The sequence below is a fragment of the Mesoplodon bidens genome, assembly GCF_964165515.1.
Source record: "Mesoplodon bidens genome assembly, chromosome: 6".
In the NCBI taxonomy this organism is placed as follows: Eukaryota; Metazoa; Chordata; class Mammalia; order Artiodactyla; family Ziphiidae; genus Mesoplodon; species Mesoplodon bidens.
This window is the reverse complement of record NC_138162.1, coordinates 22474418-22501842: the sequence shown is the minus strand read 5'-3', so window position 1 is coordinate 22501842 and position 27425 is coordinate 22474418. Positions and strand designations below refer to the sequence as shown.

The 27425-nt window shown below is 39.5% G+C and overlaps 1 protein-coding gene across 1 annotated transcript in view; it reads right to left on the bottom strand.

The window, feature by feature from the left end:
• MELK (maternal embryonic leucine zipper kinase) overlaps positions 1-27425 on the bottom strand; it is an 80710-nt gene that overhangs the window by 18954 nt on the left and 34331 nt on the right. The window contains exons 9-12 of the mRNA XM_081236153.1: positions 16692-16760; positions 15176-15274; positions 8778-8864; positions 1640-1768 (exon numbers count right to left, since the gene is read on the bottom strand). Coding sequence (XP_081092279.1) covers positions 1640-1768; positions 8778-8864; positions 15176-15274; positions 16692-16760 — 384 coding nt within the window. The remainder of the gene's footprint in view (positions 1-1639; positions 1769-8777; positions 8865-15175; positions 15275-16691; positions 16761-27425) is intronic.

Here is a 27425-nt window from a genome sequence, read left to right as displayed (position 1 = left end):
AATACTCATTAGATGGAAGATAAGAGTAACTATCTTCCCAGATCCTTTCTACTTGGATACTCTATGACTCACATATGCAGATGAATTGAGACCACGCCAATCCAGATATAAGAAAATCTAATGGCTTAGGAAAATGTCTAAGACCTTTTAAACTAGGGTCTTAAACCTTAACTAGGATGTCATAAACCTTAAAATTTAGCTGAGGTTTATTCTAAGTATGGAGGTATCTAATATCTTTCTGAAATTACCTTGATTAGAAGCAAAGTTTATGTTTTTGTGTCCCCTTAGACCCAAAGGTATTGACTTGGGTGTGAGACTTTAAAGGGTTTGCCCTGTGAGCAGGATGAGGGATAGGATGATTCATGGAGTCCATGGGTAAAAGATCTGCCTGGGCATGGGATATTCACCAGCCCAGTACAACTCTCTAAGAACAGATTAGAAAAACAACCCAGCAATAAGATTATCTCACTTCAGAGATTTCTTTGCACAATAGCCCCTTACACTAACACTTTTGGTTCTTAATTTGGTCAAAAGACCAACTACGGAGAGAAGGGAGACAAGTTAGGTCTGGCAGGGACAAAAGACCCACTATATCTGCAGCACATGATTGAAGAGAAGTCTAAATTGAGTTGTTAAAGGAAATGCCGGCGGGGGCGGGGCGGGGGCATTCAGCGTTCAAAAAAAGATTATGAAAGAGGTGGCATTTGAACATTTTTTAAAAATAGAGTTTTGAGATCTAAAGAAAAAAGTATCACCTCACACACATAATCATTTCTGCTATACTGGATTCTATGAAGAGGGCCAACTCCTTCTCTCTGAGAATGACAAAAGTACAGTTTCCTAATGTTAAAACCATTTAAACTGCAACTTGAATTAATGGAGGGAAGATTATATTACAAAGCTCCACACCTATCTGGCAAAATATTTGGAAGGTGGAATTTTAAGGCATGGGAGATACAAAGAATCACACAGAAAACAGACACTAATTTGAGCACTTAGGAATGACATGGTGCTTCCAAATATGTAAGGCTTCTCCACCATTCTAAATGTTCATGACAAAGGAAAATAAGACAAAGACAACAAAATAGAAAAAAATAATTTGGTTATAACTCATACAAGGAATTTGAGTTGCATGAGCTACAGCTGCTGCTCAAAACAAACAACCTAAACCCTTAATATAAGTGAGTACCAAAATATTCACTGAAATACTTCATGTTATATAAAGTATAATATGTCCTACAATTTACATAAATTATATAAACAAGCGTACTAAAAACAGACTGGAAAGATACAATAAAATATAAACTATTTTGTCTATAGGTGGTAGTAGCTTTATAGGTAAATTCTATTTTCCTTTAGCTTATCTATGGCTTAAAATTATTCTACATCAGGAGTTACTTTTGTGGAAAAAAGGGGAGGGAGAAATTTTTTTTTTAATGCCATGTAGACATGCAAAATTCTAGTGTTCACATTCAGAATTTCCCATTTTCCTCATCAAAAATATTTAAATCATAAAAATGTCTTGCTTGTGGGCCCCTGACACCAGCAAAGTTAACTTCCCTGTCATGTATCCACTTATGAACAAGGTGGGCACATGGCAAGAGCAGAAGGCACTCACACAAAAGCTTCTGACATTCACCTTGATGTTTGTGACTGCAGTCGAGCTGGCTTGTCCACAGGAAGAAAGAAGCCTTAAACGAACTGGTTTTCCCCGAGCCTTCTTGGCTAGGAGTAGAAGATAAGTAGCTGTGAGGTGATCATACTGCCACTGGAGGAAAAGAAAATCAAATTGTTTAGAAGATTAAACTTGCTTTTTGAAATAATGTTTTATTTTAAATTAATTTTTTCCTCAATGTAACAAACATTCAGAATTTAGACATTTTTTTTGGCTTTAAAGCATATAATGAAAGACAGCAATCCCCTACCCCACTCCCACACACACACAATTTCCACTCCCTAAAAGGTACCTTCGGCTGTTTTTTCTATATTTCTAAATTAATGGCTTATACAGCTTTAATTTTTTTCAGCTTCGGATATTATCTCTAGATTTCTTACTATAGAAAATAAGAACTTAGCTCTACTACAACTCCTTCCTTCCCCCGAACAAATTTCCCTGCATCCTCCTACTATAGTTTTATAATTTCTAGTTAAATCAACGTTTACATTATTATGATTATATAAATAGTATTTTCAACTAAGTAAAGGCAATATTCAAAATATTTAATTGGTACCCTGACCCCAGTGAATCAAAACAGAGGCCAAAATATGAGTAGGTCCCTGGGAAACCCCTGCCATGCCAATTATTAACCTTTTAATTGCTGGATATGAGGCAGGACCAGAGGGAGGTACCAGGCCTAAGGGAGGTAACAGGGCAACAGGGAGGGCACTCAATGTAGTAGTTATTTACCAATCAGTATACAAATATTCTAGTATCTTAATAATCTGTATGGCCGTACTGGTTGAATATCAGCCCTGCAACCAAACCACACAGGGTGCTATCCTTGCACTTTCTTCTTTTGAAACTTTTTCTTGAAGTTAAAAACAAAAAAGAAGCAGTCATCTTATTAACTCAACTCCACACTCTCCAACACTCTTCACCTCCTCCCAACATGTTCACAACACATCAGCTAGTCTGTCTCCTCCTCTGCCTCATTTTGGAGACATTCCACCTGATGTCTGCATTCTGTGCTCCACTCTGGGCTGGCTTCTTTCTCAGCCTGCAACTCAAATGTCAGTTGAGGGGTTCCCTTCACTTCTATCCTACAATATACCCCTTGGTTTCCTAGATCCTACCTGTTCCTATCTCTTCATTTACTTTCTTGTTTTGGTGGAACATTTCCTCCAACAACTTCCTGAGTGTGGATGAAGAGGAGGTAAATTTTTTGAGATCTTGCATGTCTGATAAATGACTGTATGCTATCCACACGCTTGACTCTGGTTTGACTGAGTACGGAATTTCAGGCTGACAATAATTTCCACAGCTTTGAAGGCACCGTCCCATGGTCTTCTAGCTTCTAGTACAGTTATCGAAAAATCTAAAGTTTTCCTGATTCCCAAGCCTTTGTGTATGACCTTTTGTTTCTTGTCTCTAGAAACTTTTTGGATCTCCTTTCCCCCCTAGTTTTCTGAAATTTCACTAAAACAGGCCTTTGTGTGAATCTATTTTCATCCATTTTGCCAAACCCTAGTTAAGTCCCTTCATTCTTAGAAACTCATACCTTTCAGTTCTGGAATACTTCTTCTTGTACTATTTCTGTGATGGTTTCCTTCCCTTTCTTCTTCTCTGTTTTACCTTCCTGCAACTTCTATTATGTCTATGTTGGACCTTTCTTACCCCTTCTCTTTTCCTTGTGCATCTCTTTGTCTTTAGGTTCTACTTTTGAAAGATTTCACATTACCTTCATTTTCAAACATTTCTACTGAGCTTTTCATTTCTGTAGTCATATTTTAAATCTTCAAGAGTATCTCTTAAAATGTTATTTTAGTCATCTTATTCCTATTTCAAAAAAGAAATAGCTTCTCTTATCTCAGAGAATATTAATTATTGTTTCTTAGCTATTTTCTTCCACTCCCTGCATTATCTGTTTTTCCTGAGCATCTCTGCTTTTTCTTCCTTCTCTCCCACCACCCCATTTGTTTTGATCTTTGACTTTCATGTTAGAGGCCGTCCTCAAAGGTCTGGTGATCTTTGGCTGTCTGTCTCTATTTGAAAGCAAAGAGTATACTACACAGCTACTTAAGACTCTTGTGTACTTTAGGCCTGCTCATTACCTTATGGGGTTCTCTCTAAGGTGAACAGACAGGAACCTGAACTCCCAACCATTGGTATAGTAGGTCTTTTCTCTTGGCTTTTCCCTAGAGATGAGTCTCCCAATATTTTCCCCAACCCCACTGCAATTAGGATAAAATCCTGATCCCAGCATTCTCAGAGTTGAATAGGGAAGAGAGTTAGAGGCAGTGGTTCACTGTTCAGTAAGAGGAATGTGTGTGTCAATGCATCCATTTCAGAATGGCTCATCACCCCCACCTGAGCTGCATCTGCTACAAGAGTGCCTCTTGTTCAATGTCTCCAGTCTTCTGCTGGGATGGAGAAGACGTGGCTATCATACAGCACAAGGTAAACAGAGGGACCTAGCAATCTAACTGCTCCTAATACATACAGACTTTCAACCAATCTTCCTGCTTCCACCCTGCTCACTTCCCTGACTCCAGAGGTTCCTAGGACCTCTGATTCCTGAGTCTTTCTGGAGCTCCAGGGTTCTAATCAATTTGCTTACTGCCTTTTCCCACTGCAGGCACTTTGTTTTCAGCTTTCTCCAAAATGCTAGGTCAGCTGCCACTTGGCCATTTTGTAACTTCTAAAACTTTACTGACATTTCTTTTGTCTCCTCTTTTCTTCTCTTCATTGTGAATTGTTTGTCTTTTTACTCCTTTATCGTTATTTTAGTGAGGTTTTAGGAAGTGTTGGATGTAAACATGTCTGTTCAATCTACGTGAGTAACTGAAAGTTTCTAAATAATGTACTTAAGACTTTGAGACTCTCTGCCCTGCAAAAGTGTTACATTTTAATGCTAAATAATATGTTGTGCTACATGTACCTCACAAAGTACACGATCCGAAGAGGTCTACTATCACCTCTGATTTTATGAATAAACTTTATCTGCTAACAGTTTAGATGGCCACAATCATAGTATATGCTTTGAAATTTACATAATGGATCTATCAATCTAGTGGAAGAAGTATAACACTGTGACAAATTATCATAGAATGTTGCCTTTAATCCAGAAAGGTTGGGGGAAAGGAAGGACGGAAAAGGTTTCATGGAGAAGGTACTTGGAAACTAGGTGAAAACTATATAGTTAGAATCACTCTCTACTTTCCAGAAGCTACGTTAAAGGTGTTTTCTGCACCTCCCACATCCATGGTCTCATGTGTGATAGCTGCCTTCTTGAAAGAGATGCCATAAACTGACTAGAGACAATTGCTCAGAAACAAGTTGCCACTTGCTTGTCAACAATGGCATAACCCAGGCATTGTAAACAATACGTGGAGGGTGCTAAGAGTTTTAGGTGGAGTTTTCTAAACAGGCCTCAGAGTTTTATAATCCTGGAAACTCTACTTCCCTAGGCAAAAAAGCATCCTTTTAATAACTTTTTTGCCATAGCCACTTCATACTACTTATTACAATAAGACGCACAGGGGAGTTCTATGTTTAATAACAGATAAATCAACACATTAGTTATGCTTTTCAGGTGATGTCAATCCCCAAGTCTAATGCAACCAAGGTCTCCCTTATCTTTTAGGCAGCTCCCTCTTTTGAAAGTCAAATGTCTGAAAGTAAAGCAATAGGTTTACCTGTTATAAAGAAGGTTCCATTTCTAGAAAACAAAAAACATTTTAAAATCCCCAGTTACTGTTCAGGCAAGCCAAATGTTAAAGGACTGCCCGGGCACCTGGGCTGAGGAGAGGCAGCTACTGGAACAGAGCGTTTGAGAAATTGAGGAGTGGCCCACCATCCTTCTCCTGACCTTGCTCCCGAGGCCCTCAATCTTTAAACTTCCGCCACCAGAACACATGGGTGTTTGCACTGCAGGGGTGAGAGGAAAGGATCTGTCTTGGTCTGTAGGTTCTCGTGTGCACATGCAACCCTCAGCGAAGCCAGATAGATAACTGGCTGCTCCACAATCCAGAGCCACCACGGCTGGAAGATCGGGGAAAGTAAGGAAAGCTATGAAGTGGAAGCTCTAGCACCACAGGAGGAAATCTCAACAGGACTATGAGATGGCTCAAAATCATGATACATGAGAGACTCTCACTTCCACATTCAAAAAGCAGTTTAAGAATGCTCATGTATATAATATAAAAGTGGTAGTTCCATGAATTGAATGTTTGGGAATAATACTGTTTCTCTCTCTTTACACAAGGATCAGCAGCACCATACCCAGCATGGAGCACAAGAAACTGATCTCTGTCCTGTCTAGCCAGCACCTAGAGCTCCCAAGATGCCAGGAAAAAAAATGTAACAGACCACGGCTGATCTCAAACCTGGTTTTCCCAAGGCTCTTTAAACTCAAAGTACCTAGAACCAATGTGAATTCTCTGAGACCACCCAGACCAGGATTTTTCAACTTCAACACTATTTGATAGTTGACGTGGATAGTTCTTTGTGGTGAGTGGCTATTCTCTAGGATATTTAGCAGCATCCCTGGCCTCTACCCACTAGATGCCATTAGTATATACACACACCCCCATTGTGACAACCAAAAATGTCCCCTGAGGGGCAAAATCACTCCAAGTTGAGAACCACTGACTTAGACCAATGCTTCACAAGCTTTAATGTATAGATGAATCACTTAAGGTTTATTAGGATGCAGATTCTGATTCAGCAGGTCTGAGGTGGGACGTAGATTCTGCATTTCTAACAAGCACAAAGTGATGCTTATGCTGATGATTCTAGATCACACTTTGAAGAGCAAGAATCTAGAGTAATACTTCTCAACTCCTGGCTACACACTGCAATCATTTGGAAAGGTTTTAAAAATTGTGATGCTTATGCCATACCCCAGACCAATGAAATAGTAATCTCTGGGGTGGGATTTAGGCATCAGGATTAAAGTTCCTAGGTGATTACAATGTTCAGGCAAAGTTAAGAAGATATTGTCTACTCATCCCTAGGACTGGAAAATAAGTATAAACAGGCATTTAAGAATGAGGGAAGGGCTTCCCTGGTGGCGCAGTAGTTGAGAGTCCGCCTGCCGATGCAGGGGACACAGGTTCGTGCCCCGGTCTGGGAAGATCCCACATGCCGCGGAGCGGCTAGGCCCGTGAGCCATGGCCGCTGAGCCTGTGCATCCGGAGCCTGTGCTCCACAACGGGAGAGGCCACAACAGTGAGAGGCCCACGTACCGCAAAAAAAAAAAAAAAAAAGAATGAGGGAAAAGTACACAAGAAGAAAAACTATTACTTTCCTCACACATTCTTGATGTTGGTCATGCCTAGCTTTCAGGATAACTGAGATCTTTAAAGAGATGTAACACCAGAAAACAATCTCTACCATGCCTCATTATTTTGTTTTCTTTATCAGAAGTAAGAAGACAATTCCCATTTCCATTTCACTTTTAAGTTTGAAAATTATATGTAGACACCACATAAAGGATACTATTTTAAAGACTTTTTTTTTTCCTAATGATTCTTGAAATTCTGAGTATGTTACTTTTAAGATTCAGATTTTAAAAGTTTGTGAATCTCATACTAAATTTTTTCTGGATAAAATGACATGATACATGGGACTTGCTTTGAAATACCCTAGCTAAAAAGGGCAGATGGAGGGTAGTGTTGGAATACAGATAAAATTGGCAAAATGTTAATAACTGTTAAAACTGGATGATGAGTACATGGAAAACCATTGTTATTATACTAGTCTCTCTACTTTAGTAGGTGTTTGAAAATTTCTATAATAAAAATTTAAAAAGAAATTTTTTGAATCCAAAATATAGTTTTCTATTAAAGAGCATTCCAAAGAAAAGGTCATGTAATTTTTTTTTAACTTGTTTACATGAAAACTTTGAATTTTCATTGTAAAATACTAAGGACCTGACATATCTGGCAGCAGTTCCCAATTCTTACCATCGTGTTTCATTCCATGAAAAAGTAAATTATCATTCTGTTTTCCAGACATGTTCTGTTTGTCTGGAATTGTCATTCAAAAGACATATTATGTCATTCAAAAGAATTCCTTCATATCTCCTCCTCACTGAAAAAAATTGTGGCTTAGTAAAGTTTGGTTAGTTTTAAAAAAAATTGCTTAAGGCCTTTACCTTTCAAGTTAGAAAAGAGAAAAAAACAAATACAATTCATAGGTGATGAGAGACATAGTACTGAACCAGGAGCCATGTTGGCTGCGATCCCTGCCCATCGTGTTAGATTGTACTCAGAGACAGCTGTGAGTGCCTCTATCTCTAGAAAAAAACCACATGTGTGATCTAGAGATTAAGCATCTGAAAGAGCTAAAATGATCCAATACCAGAAATCATGAGGATGATTTCATGGTATTTGGTTCATAAGGTTGGGGGTGATGCGATGCTACAAGGCTGCTTTCAGGTAAAATGAAAACTGCTTTGTGTTTACCTCACTTCTACAACAGAATCACAGTTCCATGTTAGAGAATTTAAAGCAGTCAAAATTGAAACTCTGTCAATTCTCTGGACTCATTTGTTCTGTTTCTTAAAAGTTTTTTTTCCATTGTCTCTTTGATCAATCTCATTTTTAAAGAGTATATCCACCAGACATCAGAAAGAGTTGAGTGGAAAACACACATAAACATAAAATAAGTGCAATATTTACACCCATGATAAAATCATAGGTCTGAAAAATGCTATACTATTTTTAATGTACTGATAAAATAAAAAACAATGATGAAACAAAAGATATTACTCTCGGGCTTCCCTGGTGAGGCAGTGGTTGGGAGTCTGCCTGCCAATGCAGGGGACGCGGGTTCGAGCCCTGGTCTGGGAAGATCCCACATGCCATGGAGCAACTAAACCTGTGCGCCACAGCTACTGAGCCTGCGCGTCTGGAGCCTGCGCTCCGTAACAAGAGAAGGCCGTGACAGTGAGAGGCCCGCGCACTGCAATGAAGAGTGGCCCCCGCTCGCGCAGCTAGAGAAAGCCCATGCACAGAAATGAAGACCCAGCACAGCCATAAATAAATAAATAAATTAATTAATTAATTAAAAAAAAAAAAAGATATTACTCTCAAATTCATGCTGTATTTCTTACCAGTGAAATTAAATCCTCCATTGTTTGTCTGTTGTTTCTGTGATATACAGAAAGTTCCGTTACACAATCTTCATCAAGGTGAACAAGCTACAAAAAAATTTTATCAACTTCATTAACAAAAAATTACAAAATATTTATGGTTTTGAAATTTTAAAATTACCATAATTACCTGGTAAAATCAAACACCAACATGTAAAAACAACATGAGTTTGTCAAACTCTTGGGTAAGAATAAACATTCTCGGGCTTCCCTGGTGGCGCAGTGGTTAAGAATCCACCTGCCAATGCAGGGGACATGGGTTTAAGCCCTGGTCCGGGAAGATCCCACATGCCACGGAGCAACTAAGCCTGTGCGCCACAACTACTGAGCCTGCGCTCTAGAGCCCACAAGCCACAACTACTGAAGCCCGCATGCCTACAGCCCGTGCTCCGCAACAAGAAAAACCACCTCAATGAGAAGCCCGCGCACTGAAACAAAGAGTAGCCCCCGCTCGCCACAACCAGAGAAAGTCTGCGCCCAGCAACAAAGAGCCAACGCCAAAAATAAATAAATAAATTTATTTAAAAAAAAAAAACCACGAATAAACATTCTCCACAATTTTTAAAGATATAAGCAGATAACAATAAGAAGTTCAAGAAGATGATGAGCTCTCTTTTCCAGCCCTTCACATCCCCCTCATCATCTGATCAACTGTTACAATTCTGCTGTGCAGCCAAGGGACTATATTCTCCTCCCCTACCGCAAGACAGGGACTGGTATTTGCATCAAAGAGCAGTCATCTAGGCATCCAAAATCACTGGCAGGACAACAGACTGGGTAAAAGAGTGGCTCAGACTTGTAGCATATTGTCCCCCAGGTTATGTTTGGGTTTAGCGCAATCCAAGGAGCCCTTATGATGGTGCCATATATGCTGCACAATCATCATTATGCTGAAGGTACCAGTAAAGCACAATTTTTAAAAGGAAGAAGTGACACAGCCGCTACACAAACTTTATTTTGCTTAAGGACAGAAATTATCCAAGTATTGTGATCCCTGCATGATGAGACCTCACCAGAGATGGGGCCAGAAATGAGTTCTCAGAACCAAACAAGGATCACTGAGAATGAAAAGGCAGGAAGGGTCTGGCCTGGACCTGGAACAGGAGTTCAGAAAATAATATGGGAAAAGAATCATAAGGAATGTAATTTTAAAGTCATCTTTCCAATGTAAGAATTCACTTCACAACAGCCCCAATATGGGATGTTTCACTTTCTGCTTAAAGTCTTCCTCTCCAGAACAGCTGAGATGGTTAGCTTCTTCCTCCTCCCCTAAGGTCTGTCTCCCTGTGATCCCTATCCACTGTGAATTGGTACAATCTGACAGCTGACAGGCTTTGGAAGTAGAGAGACCTTGGTTTTAATCATTACATCAAAAAATAACCGTGTGACCTTGAGCATATTACTACACCGCTCTGAACCTCAGTTTCATCATCTGTAAAACAGAGATGGCACCTGCCTTGCAATATATGTAACCTATGTGGTGTACCTAGTACATCACCTTAAATGAGTAGGCCCTCAAAAAACTGTTAACTATTTTTACTAACAGTCATAATTCTATTTCCTCTTTGGTATAAGAACTTTCAGAAATTTGAATATTCCTATTATCAACAACCTTTCCTCTCCAAGTTTTCTCTTTTCCAGCTCCTTTAACCACTGTTTTAATGATTAACCCCCCTTACCATTCTGGCCCTTTCGTTAGATCACATAGTTCAGGATTTCACTGACCTTCAACGTACCAGCATGTGGCAGAGCAATATCATGACCTTCCCTTGTTACCACACTTGTAACATCAGACTCAAGAGAAAGTCATGTTGCCATCATGAAACTAGAGGAACAGTACAGACAATGACCTGCATGATTGGCTGGTACAAGCTCAACCTCAAGGGCTATGGAGAATGGGGAGACCACAAAGGTTTATACTGATGGTTTTATGAAAGTCAAAAATGCCACAAGTAAGTTTTCATTGTGTTGCTTTGACCTTAGCAGCTCCCCAAAATGTAGATTCCTGCTTCAGGAAGGGCTCAACCTCAGAAGTTTGGACACTTTACCACCCAGTTGGGTATCTTCTTGTTGATACCACTGCTCAAGCATGAAGGAAATGATTTCTGGGTTCCCTCCATGATCTTAAGTTACTTTCTTAAAAACAAAAACCTCTCCCCCATAGCCTCTTGCTCTGTAACTTTACCACAAGGTGTGTGGAGGAAAGGAAGGAAGGGTAGGAAGGAGATGCTATCTTCTTTGCTGGGCTCCTGAACTGGAAAGAGTGAAAAGAGTGGGACAAGACACCAAAGTCTGAAAAATACGGTTTAACTCAAGTTTTCCAAATGGGTTCAACACTTTAAGTACTCTGAATTCTCAGCCACACATGCTCCAGTTAAATTAAGTACAAAAACGCATACCCAAAGCTAGCCAATTATTTTGGATTATCCGTGCCTACTACATTTCCTGTTCAGTAGGGCAGAAAATAGAACTGAATATAACTTCTATTTGATACAATACTTGGGTACTAGAGCTACGTGTGAAAATGATAGAAGGAGATCATGCATAGAGTTACAGAATAGCATCTATACCTTAAATATCCAAGTAAATCTGAATTATTTTTTATAGTTCACTCTTGATAAAACACAATACTGAGGCAGAAAAGCAAATACTTCGAAAAGCAATAATCCCTTATAGCTCTTCTGTATATAACTCATTTGATCCCTGCGACAGCTCTGTAAGGCAGACATGACAGATTAATGACATAACACTGAAAGGCACTCTATAGATGACAAAACATGATCCAAACATACAGAAGAGACTGGCATTAGAATACCCATATTAGAGGTGAGAAAATGAAGACTCAGAAAAAGTTATGCAATTTGCCTGAAACTGGCATTTTTCATCCTAGCCCAGGGTTTTTCCTACCACACCATAATGCCACCTCTCCATGACTCTATTCCAGTAGCTATTCCAACAGAGACCAGACAACTAATGCTTATCACAAAGGCTATAGCTACACAGAATACAGGCCCTGAGTTTGAATTAGTTGGCCTGTCAGATCCATTACATTCTGGAGCCCTTCTGTCTGGGTTAAAATCCTGGTTCTACACTTACTAGTTGTTTGACCTTGGGCAAGTTATTTCATGATTCTGTGTCCAGTTGCTTCATCTGTAAATGGGGACAATAACAGTACCTACTTCAGAGGGTTTGTATGAGGACTGAATGAGTTAATAAGAGTTAAAAACACAAAGCCTTTAAAGGTACTATCCTAAGGGCTCTGTCTATATTATATTATAGTACTACAGTAGCACACTTTTCTATTATAGTAAGCATTCAATAAATCTTCGTAATTATTATACTAAGATGTAAGGAAAATCATATACTTTTTTGGAACACTCAAAACTATGTATCTTACTTTATACTGTGCCCCAATTTAAAATAATCTTTGTGTTGTTGAAATCAGAGACTTTCTTCCTTTGGGCATCTGTTCCACTGCAAACAGTAGCATATCCTACCCTATTAAGGATCACGGCTGAGAAGACATGCAAAGCCCTCCCACACGTGGAGAAATGATGACCCCCAATGGCTGAACACAGGCATGTGCACCACCCACGTTCTCCACCTCACAAGGGAACGTCACAGCTCCCCTGGCCCTGCTGCTGTGCTGCTCAGACACCATATACTCTGCTGTCCTAGGCTCTCAGTGTTGATGGTTGTTAGCATTAAGTTGCAGCTCTAATTGTGTTTGCTCAATAGCTACTGAAGATGTCGTGGAAGGTTAAAGGAAATATGAAGAAGAGAGATTTTAGGGGTTGACAGTCACAGGAGAATCAGGAGGAATTTCAGATGAGGCTGCATGGTCATAACAGTGGGCAGACTAGTGAGAAGGGGTTAAAAACAAACATAGTCTATTTTCCCAAGTATTTATATTTATTGGTGTAATTCTTCCAGAAAGCAAATACCCCACAGCTGTATCAGGTCTACAATGTGGCATGTATCCAAGCTATTCTGTTGACCCATGCACATACTCCTCTCCATTGCAGACGTTGTAGCAGATTATCAAAAAACATCTCCAATTACCTGAAAAGGCTATTAAAACACTTCTCCTTTAAAGCATTAAAATGCTTTTCTAACTATGTATCTGTGTAAGGCTGCATTTTCTCCATATGCTTTAATAAAAACAACATATCAAAACAGACTGAATGCAGAAACAGATGAGTACCCAAGTGTCTTCTATTAAGCTAGACTTTAAAGAAATCAGCAAAGATGTAAAGCAGTGCCACTCTTCTCACTGGATTTATTTCTTAAGTAGTTATGTTTAATTTCTTGATTTCCTTATCTATGAAAAGAGGATAAGAACTGTACCAACTTTGATGGCTACACTTTCCATACTGGCTCTGGGTTTTGCTTTGTGGCTTGCTTTGGCCAGACATTAGTAAGCACAATGCAAGCAGAGGCTTGAAAAATGCTTGAGTGTGGGACTTCCCTGGCAGTCCAGTGGTTAAGACTCTGCACTTACAATGCAGGGGGCGTGGGGTTGATCCCTGGTCGGGGGAACTAGGATCCCACATGCCACGCGGTGCAACCAAAAAAAAAAAAAAAGCTTGAGTGTTAGGGTTTGCCCACTTTCTGGCTTCTTCTGGAATCTAGCTGCCATATCAAGGAGCCCAAACTAGCCTGCTGGACAGTGTGGCCCAACAAATAACCAGCACAAACAGTTGGTCTTCTGAGTGAGGCTTAGACCATCCAGCCACAGTCAAGTCACCAGTTAACTGCAGCCACATGAATGACCCCAGGTAAGACTAACACAGGAAATATCTGGCTGAGCCCCAAACTGCTGATCTACAGAATTGTAAATTATTATTGTTTCAAGTCACTAAATTTTGGGGTGGTTTTTTATGCAGCAATAGTTCGCTAATATACAAAGTATACATACCCCTTACATAAAATAGATAAGCAACAGAGATTTACTGTATAACACAGGAAACTACATTCAATATCTTATAATAACCTATAGTGGAAAATAATCTGAAAAAATATACATATGCATAACTGAATCACTATGCTGTATACCTGAAACTAACACAATATTGTAAATCAACTATACTTCAATTAAAAAACATTATACATACCGTTTAGTAATGCTCACATTTTTACCAAGTTCAAATTGCCATTTGTTAAAAAAAATTTTTTACAACATTAATGTAGGAATACTTATTAATATAACTGCTTAAACTTGCATAGCACTTTGTGTTATTTAAAATTCTTTCACACAGACCTACTAGAGAATGGACTTGAGGATATGGGGAGGGGAAAGAGTAAGCTGTGACAAAGTGAGAGAGTGGCATGGACATATATACACTACCAAACGTAAAACAGATAGCTAGTGGGAAGCAGCCGCATAGCACAGGGAGATCAGCTTGTTGCTTTGTGACCACCTAGAGGGGTGGGATAGGGAGGGTGGGAGGGAAGGAGACACAAGAGGGAAGAGATATGGGAACATATGTGTATGTATAACTGATTCACTTTGTTATAAAGCAGAAACAGACACACCATTGTAAAGCAATTATACTCCAATAAAGATGTTAAAAATAAATAAATAAATAAATAAAGTTCTTTCATATATATATATATATTAGACCAGTTCTCATGGTATGGTCTGTAGACCCCTGAGGATCTCCAATCAAAACATCATAGCAAAACAATGCAGAAGCAGGTGAGATCCAAGTGTATTCTATTAAGCTAGACTTTAAAGAAATTTGCAAAGATGTAAAACAATGCTAGTCTTCCCACTAAATTTATTTTTTAAATAGTCATTTTTCATAAAAATATTTGTGATAAACTGTAATAGGTTTAGTACTGTTACTTTTAAATGAATCGATCAATAAATATTTTAATAAGTGAATAATAAGAGCATAAAGGGGCCCTCAGACTTAAAAGTTTGAGAACCTCTATAACCTTATAACTATTCTGGGAAATAGGAAGAACAGGTTTAACCTACTTTTTACAGACGAATATATTGGTTTGGAAAAGTTAAGTAACTTGCCTAAGATTCCCAGAGCACTGTTCATAATCCTGACTACGTGAGAAACACCAGGGAGCTTTTTAAAAATATCCATTAATTGCTGTGGGACGGGGCACAGGCACTTTTTTTTTAAGGTCCTTGTGATTCTCATGTGCAGGCCCGGTTAGGAGCCACTGTCCTAGAGATTAACAGGCAAATATACAATTCAGTTACAATCTCCCAAACACCAATCTGACAGATAAGTCTACAAAATGTATTTTCTTTTGTATTTAGACCACATCATTGTACATTCTGAATCCACACAAAGTTTTTGCTTTTGTTTTTTAATTTTACTGGATTTCATTTTACTTACAGGAGTCTTGCTTTGCCACTCAACAGGACAGTTGTAATCTTGCATGATCCAGGGATGGTTCAATAGATTTTTCACAGAAATCCGTTTCTTTGGGTCCACCTAGTGGCCATTGAGAGGTAGCTGGAGATTAACATTTTAAATAGAGACCATAGAACACCTTTCCTCCTGAGAACTCAAAATTCATCAGAACAGATGTAAACTTTATCATCACAAAAATGCTGTCAAAGACCTTAAAATGGCCTTGGAATAAATTCTTTTAAAAAGGGAATAGAGGCAAGAAAACTATAGCTACCAACACGGGCTTAGAAGATAAATGTTTAACAAACATGAACTTCATTGGTATGGACATTATTCATGAAGTTAAGCCAATCTATTGTATGATGTAATAGTCTTTTGCTGGAAAACCTATTCACAGGAAATAGTCACCAATTTAATATTCAAGCAGGCACAATGCAGGGCATTCACACTGAATATGCAATCTCTACCTCCAATGAGCTTACAATCACATATAACAAGTTGAAAAGCACACCTTTCTTTTCCATTTGTAATTTTCAAATGTGAGGAGAGAAAAATTAATCAACAAAGATTAAGTTTTGGGGAGTTTAGAAGAAAGGATGAGGTGTTTTCAATCTCATTATGGAGATTTGGTGGTCTTGCCCTACTCAAGGTAGGTGAGCTCAAGGTAAATTTTGAATAAAAAGTAGAGATGGCTTAATATATGGAAAAACTGAACACATAATAATGAAAAAAATATTGCTAATAAGGTACTCATATTTTTCAAAGTGTTTCCCATTAATCTCATTTTATCCACGTAACACTATGTAGCAAGCACTGAAGCCAAGCTCAGAATCCCCATTTTATAGGTCAGAACCTGGTTAGGTGGCATGCCTATTGATTGGTAGGGTGGATAACTAGACTTCAGCACTCCTGTCTTTCACCCTTAGAGATCATAACACCAAATCAGTGGCTCTTAACGTGTGGTTCCCAGACCAGCGGTATCAGTGTCATCTGAGAGCTTATTAGAAATGCAAATTCTTAGCCCTGCCCCAGCTCTACTGAATCAGACACTCTCAGGGTGGTGCCCAGCAATCTGTGTTTCAATAAGCTCATGTGGCAATTCTGATACATGCTAAAGTTTGAGAACCACTGCACTAGATCATGGGGCCCACTCAGTTGTACGTCAGCTCATTTAAGCAATTATTCCGTATCTACTATATATCTAATGGAAAAAGAGTGGGAGCAAGAAAACAGAAAACGGTGGAGCAAGAGCTGGTTAGAGAAAACAGACAATGCTCAGGAAAAAGGAAGAAAAACCAAATCAGCAAAGATATATGGTAGCAGTCTTTTTTAAAAAATGCATTTGCAAAGAAAGCACCTAGTAGAGAGTATCTGCAGAGTAGGTATAATGAATGGAATTTTTTACAGCTGATAGATAAATGTAGTAGCACTACAGACATCTTAAAATCAAATAATAAAAGAAGACTTCTATTACTTTAAAATAAATAACAAAGGTTACCTGTAGCATTTGTTGAAGAAGCAGAATACTACTGGGGGAGAGCCACTTAGGAACCTCATATTTCCCTCTCTACAAAAAACAAAGAAAGCGTTTAAGAGATTTAGGTTCAATCAGCCTTGACACAAATTTCTAAGGTTAACAACATGCTGGAGGTTTACCTCCAAGCTTGAAGACTTCACCCAAGTTTAAGGTTTGGTAAACATTATTAATAACATAAGAAACCCATTTCTTGCCTTAAAGAAGAAAATCCAGTTAGTTAAACACTGCTGTCACCTCTAAAGTATCCACATATCGGGTAAGGGCTGCAGCACAGAGAATGTAAGAGTGGCAAACGTAAATGTTACAGGGCTTTGGAATCTATAGTATGATTAAATGGACAGGAAGTATACACTGTAGTCAGTATTTTTATTGAAGCAAATTTTAGTTTATAATCCCAGAGGAATTGTCAGTTGACAAAAGTAGGTCACAGAAAATCATATTTGGTAGGAGGACACAGGCTGTGGTTAAAAACAGGTCACATATCATCCGCAAGGCAGAATTCACAATCACTGAGGGAACTGATGAAAGCCACCTTCTAAGGCAAGTACCTCTTTTGGGAATGGAAGAGACTCAGGAGATAAATGTTTATAACCTGTTATACTCAGGCATTACAGTCACCAAGTCATCAACCAAAACAAGACTAGGGGCTTGCTAAACACAAATACGTGATATAATACCTCTTCACACAACCTGTCACACACCCCTCTTTCCCAATTCAAAGGAAATGATAGAATCATTTTTCTTAGCAGAGAACAAATTGTTTAATGATGCTAGGATAACAGGTTAATTATATGAGAAAAATTAAGATTGAACTGTAATTCACAGTCTATATCAAAATTAATTCTACCCAGATTAAAGAGTTAAATGCAAACAGTAAACCATGAGAATACTTAAAGAAAGCATCGGTGATTATTTTTTAGAACCTGTCTAGACATGACGGCAATACCAAAAAACTATAAAGATTAACAGATGACAAGATTTAAAGGCTGACATTTCTGTACAGCAAAACACAACTAACAAAGTTAATTAACAACAAGTTGAGGGAAAAAACCTTTCCGCCTAAATGACAAAAGATTAAGACACTTCATCACATAAAAAGCTCTCGCAGATCACCACCAAGCCTCTCCTTCCCACATTTCCCCTTCTCAGCAAATGGCAACTGCCTTACCAGCTCCTCAGGTCAGAAACCTTGGATCTTCTTTAGCTCCTCTTTCCCTCACACTTCACATCCGATCCATCAGCAAATCTATTGGTTCTATGTTATATATCCAGAATCACCTGTCACTACCTGTACCACACCTGCAGGGTCTCTCATCTGATATATTGCAAGAGGCTCCTAACTGGTCTTCCAGAGCCCATCACTGTCCCTCACAATCTAGTCTCTACTTACCAACACCAATGTTCTTTCAAAACGTTGGGTCAGGTCATATCACTTCACTATTCAAAACGCTCTAATGGCTCCCCATCTCACTCAGAATGAAATCCAAATTCCTCACTCTGGCTCCAAGGCCCTACGTGGTCTGTAACCCCACATCCACCCCACTCCCTGCTACCTCTCAAGCTCACCTCCTAACTCTCTCCCGCACTCATCAAACTATGATCACATCACAAGTCAAACACAATCCTGCCTTAGGCCCTTTGCACTCTTTGTTCCCGCCGCTATAATGCTTTCCCCAATATCAGCAGAGTTTGTGCCTTTATCTTCTTCAGGTCTCCCCTTAAATACCAGTGGCATCAGTGAGGCTTCCCCAAACCACCTTTATAAATAGCATCCCTGCCCACCATCATCTCTACCTGCCTTTCATGGCACCTTCTTTACAGTCCTTATCCCTACGTGTCATACTACATATTTATTTGTTTATTTTCTGCCTCACTATATTAGAATATAAACTCTTTAATCATAGGGATTTTGTCTGTGCTGTTCACCTAGAACACTGTCTGGCCCTAACATATAAAAGGTGCTCAATTAATATTTGTTCCATAAAAGAAGAAATGGGATCAAAGCATACACTCCAAAAGAAAATGGGCAAAGAATATTCACAGGTAATCCCAAAACAAGAACTTTTAAATGGTTAATAAACATGAAAATATGTTCAACTGATCCTGCAATAAAAAAGCAATTAGGGACTTCCTGGTGGCACAGTGGTTAAGAATCTGCCTGCCAATGCAGGGGACATGGATTCGAGCCCTGGCCTGGGAAGATCCCACATGCCATGGAGCAACTAGGCTCATGCGCCACAACTACTGAGCCTGTGCTCTAGAACCCGTGAGCCACAACTACTGAGCCCACACGTCACAATTACTGAAGCCCGCGCGCCTAGAGCCCATGCTCCGCAACAAGAGAAGCCTCCACAATGAGAAGCCCGCACACTGCAACAGAGAGTAGCCCCGGCTTGCTGCAACTAGAGAAAGCCCGCGCGCAGCAACTAAGACCCAACGCAGCCAAAATTTTAAAAAAGCAATTAATTTAAACAAAAATATGATCTACCAAATTGATAAACTTCAAAAAAATTATCCAGTGTTACAGTTTGGGGATAAGAGTGCTTATATATACAACGAGAGAGCATAAACTTTTCTGAAGAGTAATTTGGAAATATGTGTAAAAAGCATTCAAGATCACATATCCTTGATCCAGCAATTTCACTTCTAGCAATTTATCCTAAGCAAATAATTTGGCATACAAAAATGTATTAGTGTTATGAACAGTAACATTCACCACAGAACTGTTTGTGATAACTCTGGAAACTAAGGAACATGGTCTGATGGAATCCAGAGAGCTCCCAAAAATAATCAATGACAAAATAACCTGAATGAGGATCCTGGGTTAGAAATATAGGTCCAGGGAGACAAGGGCAAGCACACGCGCACACGCACACGCGCACACACACTCAACAGTAATTGAACGAGGCTAGAACAGTGGAGGCAGGTAGGTGAAGAAGGCTTCAACTAGCACCAGCATTGGGGTTCTCTGTTCTTACGAATTGTCTAGGACATAATTCTCACAGAAATCAGTCCAGCTTAACGGTGAGAGGAGAAACAGACAGTATAGATCACTCAGAATCCTAGAACTACATGACAGGCTGGATTTTGAATATGTTAAAGAAATAGTCAAAGTTCCAAGGAAGTGTTATCAAGCAATTTATTTAAAAAGAAAAGGTGTTAAAGTTAAAACAACTCAACCTCTGATTCAGCCTCTCTGATAAGAGCAGACAAGCTGACCTACAAAGTGTTTCCTAGGAAGGGCAAGAGCTTTCATTTTACAAATGACATTTAATGTTATTAAATTTTTCATTCTTCTTTATCTAAAGCACTCACTAGTACCCAGAGATACCACTCTTATTTATACCTTGCCAGGGCACCTTAACACTTGCCAATGTCAGATGCTGACAGTTTGTTTGTGAATTATAATAATGAAGTCTCTAATTCATTTCTCCTTACTATCCGTCATCCACCAAGCACTGAAGGCTCAGTGCTGCCTGGGCTCCAGGCCTATCCCTGGGAAGGGGGGATTTTTGGATGCTTCAGCCACCTCGCTGGGACTCAGCAGCGAGTCAGTTGCTGCATGGCTGGCCCTGATCTAGTTGGCCCCACTCTCTTAGCTGAGCTTTTCCTTATTCCTGAGACCAAATGCCACTCATGATTCAAATCCTGGGTACCTGACATGTTCTCTTTCTTGGCAAACTGATCATTTGCCTGGTACCTCAAATACTGTAGCCTGCTTTTGCCAGGGTCCCATAGAAAGTAGAGACTGGCCTATTACTTGCTTACACTGATCAAGGGTCATGATCTACCTGAATTTCTGATCACAACCTGCACAACCTCTAGAGTGTCCTGTCTTGCTTTACTCACTGATCAGAACCTGCACCTACTCCAGTGGGTCTCTCCTCATGCTGACTGCACACAAAGCCATTTGCTGCTTACTCTCTGGATACCATCTGCACTGGGTTGAATAGTGACCCCCCAATATTCATGTCTACCTGGACCCTGTGAATGCATCCTTATTTGGAAATAGGGGCTTCTGCAGAAGTAATCAAGTTAAGATGAGATCATACTGGGTTAGGCTGGGCCCTAAATTCAATATGACTGGTGTTCTTACAAGAAGGGGGAAATTTAGACACAGAGACACAAACACACAGGAGAGAACACCACATGAAAACAGAGGCAGAGACTGGAGTGATGCATCTATAATCCAAGGAATGCCAAGGATTGCAGGCAAACACAAGAAGCTAGAAAGAGGCAAAGGAGTCTCCCTTAGAGCCTTCAGAGACCATGGCCCTGCTAATTCCTTGATTTTAGACTAGCCTCCAGAACTGTGAGAGAATAAATATCTGTTGTTTTAAGCCACCATCTTGTAGTACTTTGTGATAACAACCCTAGGAAACTAATATACCATCTATAAGGGTTTAACTTACTTGCATTACCTCTCTCCTATCATCACCTGCTCACCCCAAGGATAAATCTGGTTCCTGGTTATAGCCCTTTCTGGTCTGCTCCAACACACAGATAACAGGTCCATAACCAGAACTGTGTAATAAAATAAATGTTATGCCTTTAAATTCAAAAACTACCATCCAAAACAAAAGCATTCTTAACTAAAAGTAGCAGAATTCTATAGAAATCAGATGTAAAAATGAATTTTCAGACCAAAGCACTGAATAACAAGAGCTCCACGAGGCTGATTCCAAGTTCCTCTTTGCCTCTTATTTATCTCCCCTTTTATCATCCCAACTTGAATTCACGAAGTATCTTTTAATAGATCCCCTGTGCTGTGCTGTGCTGTAAGCCAGCATCATGGAAGCAATCCTATCCAGAGAGAGGCAGGGAGGATAAGTAAATGAGAAGTGTGGTGCTTGGCACACTGGAAACAGGCAGAGACTGGAATCATACATTATGTTTGAATCCTAGTCTGCCTTTCATTCGCTCCTTGAGCTTGTACAAGTTATGTCATCTTTCTGACCCTGTTTCCTAAGAGTAGGCTCTGCAGACAAATTACCTAGATCCAAATCCAGGGTCTACCACTTACTAGCTGTGTGGATGAGCTATTTAACCTTGCTGTGACTCAGTTTCCTCATCTGTAAAGAGAAGTATAATAACAGTATCAACTCCATAAATTGTTGCTAGCACTCAATGATTTAATACATATAAAGCACTTAGCACACGCAGAGTAAGAAATCAATACCGTCTAGTTTCTACTATTGCTACTATTACTATTACTACTACTACTATTACTACTGTTACTGTGAAACAAGTACAGTAATGCCACTTACAGGGTTATAAAAGGAATGGAAGAGAATGTATGTGAAAGCACTTGGCACAATGCCTTGCACATAAGAGACAATAAATGTTTGTTCAATTTGAAATAAATGGGAGGGTAAGATAGGGCTACTCAAAAAAGTAGCAGAGCAAAGATGGCATGGTGGCAAAGCCATGTATGCCAGGGTGCTAAATATTCAGTATAGTAAGAAAGGCTAGAGTCATTCTGAGGATGCACATGCCTTCTCAATAGAGCTCTGCCCCACTGCAGCTGCCTCAGGATCTCAGCATTGCCTGGGTAAGAACACATCAACTAGTCATGTCCTGCTCGCATCACCTCCTGAAACGTACCCACCCACTTTCTCCATTTGGACAGAATAGCTCTATAGAGTACTATCGACAAACAAAGCATGAGGCCTGTGCCCCATCACCAAGACCTGACATTCTCAGCTTCATTCTCTACACTGAAATACTAGCAGAAATAAAGTCCAGAGCTGAGTTCTGCTGCCAGGCTTACCCCAACCTCTTATTTGTACACAGTACTTAAAAACCCACAAAGCACTTGTACATATATTTTATCCTGTGCAGTAGGCAGGGATTACTAACTACATTACACAGATGAGGAAACTGTCTCAGCCAGGGAAATCAAATACCTGTTCAATGTTGTAAGGCACTGGTTCTCAACTAGAGGTGATTTTTGTCCCCCAGGGGACACCTGGCAGTGTCTGGAGACATTTCTGATTGTCATAATTTGGGGGCTGCTACTGGCATCTAGTGGGCAGAGGCCAGGGATGCTGCTAAACATCCCACAATACACAGGACGGTCCCCCACAACAAAGAATTATCTAGTCCAAAATGTCAATGGTGCCAAAGTTGAGAAACATTGTTATAGAGCAATAAAGGGGTAGAGACAGGACTAGAAGAGAGATACAATACTTTTTCTATTGTACCACACTGGAAGTTCTAAGGATACCTAGAAATAGGGAGAAAGGCTCCTTATTTAAATACTGAAAGTATATATCTAAGGATCAAATGGAAAAGGCCTTGAGAGGAACAATTCCGCTGGGGAAGAGCATCTTCACAAAAGGCCCTGTGTTAACCAGGCCTGTGCCCCTTAACCCTGGTTTCTGCTCAATCTTTGGAGAATTCTTGTTTATTTAAGGGCTGATTACCTTGCAAATGAGATTAAGAAACAGGTAATAGAGGGAGAAACCAAGTGGGAGGAGGAAAAAAGATCTGTGTGCTAATAAGTGAGATAATCCTGGGAATACTAATGGGCTTGAAATTGTTTGTTTTTTCATACAGTACTAAGAAAGGCAGGTGGTCCATCTCTCCAACCCATAATAATAGTACTGCAGTCAACCCTATAATTGTAAAGAATTATCTCATAAAGAGATAACTTGCTCATTTTCTTTAAAATTATAAATTATACTTGTTAGAAAGCAATTTTACTTTCAAGCTACTCAACTTTCATTTACTAAATTAATTATATTTCCTTAATATTTGTGTACCCAGAACTGGAATACAGTCACGCTTGTCTTTGAATGCAATGACAGCAGATGAATATGCGACGTTAATAAGATTAATACTCAGTCTATTAGTAACCATGCTGGAAACTGCAGTTTAGCATTTTGCTTAAAATAGTCAACAAACACAAAAGGTAAACAAAGTCTGCCTCTTAAACAAGAGTTACATACAGTGTGTCAAATATTGCTGGGTTTTTCAATCAAACCAAGAACTGAGGGAAGTGTTATTCCCAAGTGAGGAATTTTAGAACATTCTAGGCAAAGATACATACTGCATGCAAGTGATACGACACCTTAATTAGATTCAACCAGCAGACTGTATTACACTGTGACTCGGAACAATAGTTCTGAGCCAAGATTACAATAAATTTCAAAATCTATAATGTGTGAAATTAAATTCCATAATAATGCATAAAAGTCCTAATCTGAATCAATTTTCAACTTGCAAATACATGAAAAACTAAAAAAAAAATGAAATTCAGAGTAGGAGAAACAAAGAATATACAGTATTAGTAAATAATATTAATTAGGAAGGCTAAATCTCTATTGAACAAGAATTAGACATTTTCTACCATATTCATTGCACCAAAGAAATATTTGATTTACCAAAAATATCAAAACTTGGATCTAATATCTACTATTAAGATGTAACAATTTTATATTATCTGGAGATAAGTCCCCTCCCCCAAAGGATTCATCCAGGATCCACTAGTGTACTCAAATAAATAAATAAAAGTAGAGACACTGAAGTTTGTATGTTGGTACATTCACCTCGTATTGGTGAAACAGTGCATTAATAATTAAGAGCATCAGGAATTCCCTGGCGGTCCAGTGGTTAGGACTCAGCACTTTCACTGCCATGGGGCCAGGTTTGATCCCTGGTTGGGGACCTAAGATCCCACAAGCCACGCAGCGCGGCCTCCCCAAAAAATATATACATATATACTTATATATATTTATAATATATATTATATATTTTATATATATAATAATAATAATAAGGAGCATTAATTCCATGGCTGCCATATGAATGTGAACTCGCAGTAATAGCAAATGAAGGCAAATAAATAGCATAGAAGTTTGGGTCCACATAGGTTAAAAAAAAAAAAAAAAGCAAGCTTAGAGTTAAGTCAGTAAATGAGGAACACCACGGATATAGTGTAGCTTAATTTCAATAAGGTATTAACAGTCACTTATTTTATCTTTGTGGATAAAACCACAAAATCTTGGTTAAGTGTATCTGATACAGGCTAAAACCCCAAAACACTTAGGGGTGGTCTAGATCTATTCAGTTGTTGTTTTTTTTTAATTAAAAAAAAATATCTATCTGTCTATCTGTCTATCTATCTATCTATCTTTGGCTGCATTGGGTCTTCGTTGCTGCGCGTGGGCTTTCTCTAGTTGCAGCGAGCAGGTGCTACTCTTCGTTGCAGTGTGTGGGCTTCTCATTGCGGTGGCTTCTCTTGTTCCAGAGCACAGGCTCTAGGCGCATGGGCTTCAGTAGCTGTGGCACATGGGCTCAGGAGTTGTGGCTCGTGGGCTCTAGAGCGCAGGCTCAGTAGTTGTGGTGCACAGGCTTTGTTGCTCCGCAGCATGTGGTATCTTCCCGGCCCAGGGCTCGAACCCATGTTGCCTGCACTGGCAGGCAGATGCTTAACCACTGTGCCACCAGGGAAGCCCTCTATTCAGTTTTTTAATCAACAACTTGGATTAGAGATATTTAAGAAATGTACAAAATGTCACACTCCTGGCAAGGACAAGCTGATATTACATGAGATCAGAATCAAGATTCAAAATATCAACAGAGGAGAATACTAGGCTGAAACAAACAAGGAAAACTGAATGTGAATAAATAGAAGTCAGAGAACTTATAGCTATTCAGAGATGGATTGGACCTTGGAAATAATTGACTACTGCAATGCCTTAACACTACTGATAAAGAAAATGAGGACAGGGCTTCCCTGGTGGCGCAGTGGTTGAGAGTCCGCCTGCCGATGCAGGGGACGCGGGTTCGTGCGTCAGTCCGGGAAGATCCCACATGCCGCAGAGCGGCTGGGCCCATGAGCCATGGCCGCTGAGCCTGCGCATCCGGAGCCTGTGCTCCACAATGGGAGAGGCCACAACAGTGAGAGGTCCGCATACCGCAAAAACAAACAAACAAAAGAAAGAAAAAAAGAAAAAAGAAAATGAGGACAAGTTGCTCTACCAGGGGTGACACCTAAATTGAGTAGAAAAACTGATGCACAATACCTAATATGAATTAGAACTGGTAAATATAGTCCTGGTAAATCTGAAAAGTTGGGATGTCTGGGAACATTCCCAAGTTAATGGACACAAAAAGAAGCTTGGGGGCTTCCCTGGTGGTGCAGTGGTTGAGAGTCCGCCTGCCGATGCAGGGGACACGGGTTCATGCCCCAGTCCGGGAAGATCCCACATGCCGCGGAGCGGCTAGGCCTGTGAGCCATGGCCGCTGAGCCTGCGCGTCCAGAGCCTGTGCTCCGCAACGGGAGAGGCCACAACAGTGAGAGGCCCGCGTACAGCAAAAAAAAAAAAGAAGCTTGGGATGGGGATCATTTTCTGCTCTGGGAGTCTACGATTCTCTTGAGACTAGCAACTACAGAGATGAGAAACAATATCTCATGGTGGTATGAGAACGGGCTCTGAGCTTGACTAGCTGAGTTCAAATCCCAGCTCTGCCACTTACTAGCTGTAAGACCCTGAGTAAGTTATGTAAGGTCTCTGCCCCTTAGTTTCCTCATCCATAAGAGGGGGACAATAATAGCAACTACCTCACTCAGAGCAGAGTCTGGCAAATAAGAAAAACTCAGGAATGTTTAGTATTACTTTTGTAATAAAATAAGAATAAGCAACCATGTGCAAGGGTCACAAAAATATGAAAAACACATACTTCAGAATGCTCTATCTCCCCGGAGGAAAAAAAAGGAATTGGGGGAGAAAAGCAAAAAATTTCAACAAAAAAAAAGACTGATGTAGATGCTCTAGGCAGAGGAGACTTCAGCACAACCCAAATAAGCATAGAACTCTACTTCTGTATATCTAGAGATAGAGACCCAGACCTGGCCTGCTGAAGGCACCTCCCCCACTTTCCACATCAGCTTTAGAGATTCAAGACTCAGACAAAACTTTATTATTCTACTTTTTAAAAAGTTATTACTAGCAAACCAAATTCAACAGCATATTAAAAGATTTATACACCATGTCCAAGTAGGATTTATTCTTGAAATGCAAGTTTGGCTCAACATACACAAATCAATATATGTGATAGACCACATTTACAGAATGAAGGTGAAAAACATGATGTCAGTTAATGCAGAAAAAACATTTGACAAAATTCAACACCCTTTCATGATAAAAATACTCAACAAACTAGGAATAGGAGGAAACTACCTCAACATAGTAAAAGCCATATATGAAAAATCCATAGCTAACATCATACTCAGTGGTGGAAGACTGAAAGCTTTTTCTAAGATCAAGAACAAGACAAGAATGCCCACTTTTCACCACTTCTATTCAACACAGTAATGGAAGTCCTAGCCAGAGCAATTAGGCAAGAAGTAGAACCTTTACATGATTCAAAACTTAAAAGGTACAAAAGAGCACAGAATGAAAATTCTCCCTTCCCTCTCCCAATTTTCCTCCCCAGAAGGAGCAGGAACTAGCAACTTCTTATATCTCCTTCCATATTACTCCAAATAATATAAACATACCTCCCTCTCTTTTATTTTTTACAAAAATGACAGTATACTATACATACTGTTCTACACCTTGCTTTTCCCCTTAACAATATATCTTCGATATCATTCCATATCAGTATTTAAAGAGGTTCCTCATTCACTTTTATGGCTATAGAATATCTGTTATAAAGATGTACTATAATTTAACAACAATGTTTTCC